General features: G+C 67.0%; 1 protein-coding gene across 1 annotated transcript in view; it reads right to left on the bottom strand.

Moving 5' to 3' along the window:
• Positions 1–3,803, bottom strand: part of NCOR2 (nuclear receptor corepressor 2) — a 172,730-nt gene that overhangs the window by 11,402 nt on the left and 157,525 nt on the right. The window contains 1 exon segment of the mRNA XM_014533346.1: positions 838–843. Within this exon segment, the coding sequence (XP_014388832.1) occupies positions 838–843 (6 nt within the window).

The following is a 3,803-nucleotide window of genomic DNA, read 5'->3' as shown; positions in this document are numbered from 1 at the left end:
AGGAGGCACCAGCCGAGACGCGGGGTTGGGGGCGCACAGGCCCAGGAGCCCCGAGGTGTCTGTGGGAGCACCCCTTCCCTGAGCGCGCCCCGAAGGCAAGGGCTGGGGCTTTAGCGCCTCCCGCTGGCGAGCTGGGGCCTGGGCGCTCGAGTCCAGGAGAGGGAAGAGGAGGATCTTTCTCAGTATGTGCATCGGCGCCTGTTCTCTCCAGAGATGCTTCCGGTTAAAGAAATAACTTAAGAGTCGGAAATCTTAATAAAACGTGCAAATGCAAAGAGGCTCCCTCTTCCGCCGGACCCTCAGACCCCGCAGGGGTGGGGCGGGGGAGAGGGGTTTTCCTAGGCCCAGAGCTGTGTGCCCCCCGCCCCCGCCCCACGTGCCAGCCTCCGTGTGCGCATCAGCCTCACGCACAAGGGCCAGGAGCAAACGCAGAGGCCAGGCCCCACCGGGGCTCAGTCTGGGGGTGATTCCCAGGAGCCGGGGGGACAGCAGCTGTGGGTCAGTGTCCTCCAGGAGGCAGGCAAGTGGGTGTCTGATAGGCATCGGCAGGGACACACCCTTCCCCGAGGAGGAGGGTCACAGCAGGGCCCTGGCAGGGGCGTGGGGCCTCCCGATCCTGGACCCTGGACCCTGGACCGTGGCCTGACAGTGTGTAAAGGACAATGATTGACAGGCCCTGTGGCCCAGGCACCTGTGCAGCTCAGCATCCTGAGGGGTCTCCTTCCAGCCTCCCCTGCTGTGTCCCCATCACCTGGAGGGAGGTGTCAGCCCCCCACACTGGGGCGGGGCCTGTGGCTAGAAAGAGGCACGTGACTTTATTTCTCTCAGCCTCCGCAGAGGGGGCGCCCGGTGAGAATTCAAGCCCCTTAAGCCTTGGTGCAGCCAGACCCTTCCGGGGCGGGGCCAGGCGGCGCCTCTCACGCAGGCGCAGAAGGTGCGTGCTGGCTCGGGCCCCAGCGGCCTGCACCACCGCTCCTGCCTGTCTCCGGGTTCACATTCGCCAGCCTCAGGGCAAACCCAGCAGTCTCCCCAGCAGCCCCCAAAACAGGTGCCCCACCCCCTGGCCTGGACGGGCCCCATCTCCAGGAATGACAAGGACAGACGCAGGTAGGTACCGGCTGCAGCCAGCCTGGGGGGCTGTCCGCGTTAATCTTCACGGTGACCCTGGGAGGGAGCGGGGAGACCCTAATGAGGAGGCGGGACTGACCCGCCCAGCCTGCAGGACAGCCTGTGCCCGGCCCAGAGCGAACCCTCGGGTCCTCATGGCCCCCTGGCTTTCTCAGGACAGAAGGGCCGGACCCTCCCGCCAGCTGCCGCAGGTTAACTCCCCGATTAGCTTCCACCACCTGGAGACTTCCCTCCCTGTCTGTCTGTCCCTGTCAAACCCTGGGTCTTTGACACACACACACACACACACACACACACACACACACACGTGCGTGGGCAGGGTCTCTGTGTCTCGGGGGGCCACGCGTGTCATTGTCCCCACTTTACAGACGGGAAAACTGTCTCCCAGGCGGGTTTCTCCCTCACGATCCATCCAGCACCCTCGCAAGCCAATGTGATTTGTAAAGTGAAGGACAGAGCATTTCAGGGAAAACAGCCAATGGCCTTACTGGGTGGCCATCGGCTCGCTCCTTCCCAGAAACTCCTGGGCCCCCCACTGCCTGACGTCCAGCTGCCCTGGGCTCCCCGTGTCCCGGGCTAGGTCTCACCCCTGCCCCAGAGCCACCACCTCCAGGAAGCCACCCTGGCTGCTCTGGTGCAGCCGACCCCAAAGCCCCGAGGACCCGCCGTCCTTGCCCTCCTGTGGGAGCAGCTCGTGGGGCTGGTGGCCCGGACTCCTCTGTGGAGCCCTCCTGGCCAGAGGGACGGGAAGGGGCCAGGCTCCAGGGAGGGTGCCCTCCCTGCCCCATAGGGAGCTGCCAGCCTACCTGCATGAGCAACACTGGGCTGCTGATGGACGCAGCTCTCCAGGCACCTGGGCCTGGGGTCGGCACGGGCCTGGGGTCGGCACAGGCCTGGGGAGGGTCCAAACCTGCCTCTTCACCAGCTTCCCAACGTCCTCAGACCCGGGACATGGGCTGACAGCTGTCCTTCCCTCACCAACCACATCGCGTTTCCCGAGGACTGGTCCTCGCAGTACCATCACGGAGTGGGGGGGGGGGGGGGTCAGGGTCAGAAGGAGAAAGATGGGCAGGATGAGTTCTCAGAGGCTCGGGCCCCAGCTGGGTTCTGAAGCCGGTGCAGGAGTTTGCCAGGGAGACGGGGATGGGAGGGGGGGAGGGGGACATCTGGACGCCCGGTTTACAGGCGGAGCCATGAGGAAACCAAACAGGACAGGACTGGAGGGGGCGGGATGAGCCCTTCGGGGTTGAGGACTGGCTGTGGCGGCTGGAAGGCAGGGGGTCCTGTGAGGGCGCCAGGAGGCGTGGGCGCTCCCTACACCCTGTAGACACCCCCATGTCGGGTCTGGGCCACGGGCCCTCGCCCGGCTGCCCACGCGGAGGCCAGGAGATGGAGGGGACGGGGCGGCAGAGATGACCCCCCCCCCTCACATATCACATGTCACTCTGGTTTGACCACAGCCGAGGGGGTGCCACGGGATTACAGGTGGCACCAGCAGGCGTGGCCAGTGCCACCTGACCCCCCCCCCCTCTGGGTTCCTGGTGGGGGCACTTGAGCCCAGTGGAGGGAATCCAGGACAGGCCCTTCGCTGGCCCGACACTGCCACCTGTCGGTGGGCGCCAGTACTGCAGCCGGAGCGGGGCTGAGGCCTGTTGGTGCAGATGAGGGAGCAGGGCTCAGAGGGCACCCAGAGCGTCCCCAAGGTCACAGGAATGTCACCCGAGGCCGGAAGCCAGGCGTGTGTGGCTCCAAAGCCCTCTATTCATTCGGCCTCATGCTCAGGCTTACAGGGGACTAACGGGGCCGCGGGGCCTGAGGATGCAGGCTGCTCCCGCCCCCCCACCCCCTGGGGCCGTGCAGGTCCACACCCCGGGAAGCTTGGAGGCAGCAGGGGGGCCCCCTGGTTCTTCGCTGCCCCCCAAATCCTGTGGGAAGGGCTGAACGTGAGGGTGGAGCCGCGGGTCCCTGGGAGCCGCCCCTCTGGGCATCGAGGGCGCCTGTCCCTGGGTGGCCTGTCCCTGGGTGGCCGCGGCCAGTGGCTCTGGGCTGTGGAGCCACAAGGCGGAGGGACCGGGACAGGGACAGGCTGGGTCCCAGGACCACAGGGCCCCGGCGTAGCCTGACTCGAGCGAAAGGAGAATTCCCACTTTGTAGACTGCCTGTGGGGTTCACCCTCTCGTCCGGGCCTCCCGCACCCGTCAGAGCCCCCGAAGGCCCCCGGGTCCTGGGGAGCAGGCCTGCCCCAGCCTCAGCACCTGCAGGACGGCCTGAGGTGTCGTCTCCGGGGCAACGTCTCCATCCAGTGGCCGGGGTGGGGCTGGGGCCTGGCCCAAGTGGGACACAGCCAGGGTCCTCGCCCCTGACCTCGGCTCTGACCCCAGGGTGGAGGTCCTCTGACCTCTGTTGGGAGGGGGGGTGAATATCAGGGGTCATGCTCAGGTTATCGACACCCTGGGGTCGCTGTGGGGGAGGCAGCTGGGCCTTTGCAGGTGCGTATCTAACCCACTGAGAGGGTGTCCGCAGGAGGGAGGGTCACTCAGGAGGCGGGTTGGCCAGCGCCACCCGGCCCACCTGGGTCCCAGGAGGGGGCACTGAGCCCTGTGTAGAGGGAGCCTGAGGGCTGGGCCAGACGGGGGACAGCACCCCGGGCAAGGGCGGCCTTCCTCCCGCTGGGT

The sequence above is a fragment of the Myotis brandtii genome, unplaced genomic scaffold, assembly GCF_000412655.1.
Source record: "Myotis brandtii unplaced genomic scaffold, ASM41265v1 scaffold97, whole genome shotgun sequence".
In the NCBI taxonomy this organism is placed as follows: Eukaryota; Metazoa; Chordata; class Mammalia; order Chiroptera; family Vespertilionidae; genus Myotis; species Myotis brandtii.
This window is presented reverse-complemented; position numbering and strand designations above follow the sequence as displayed.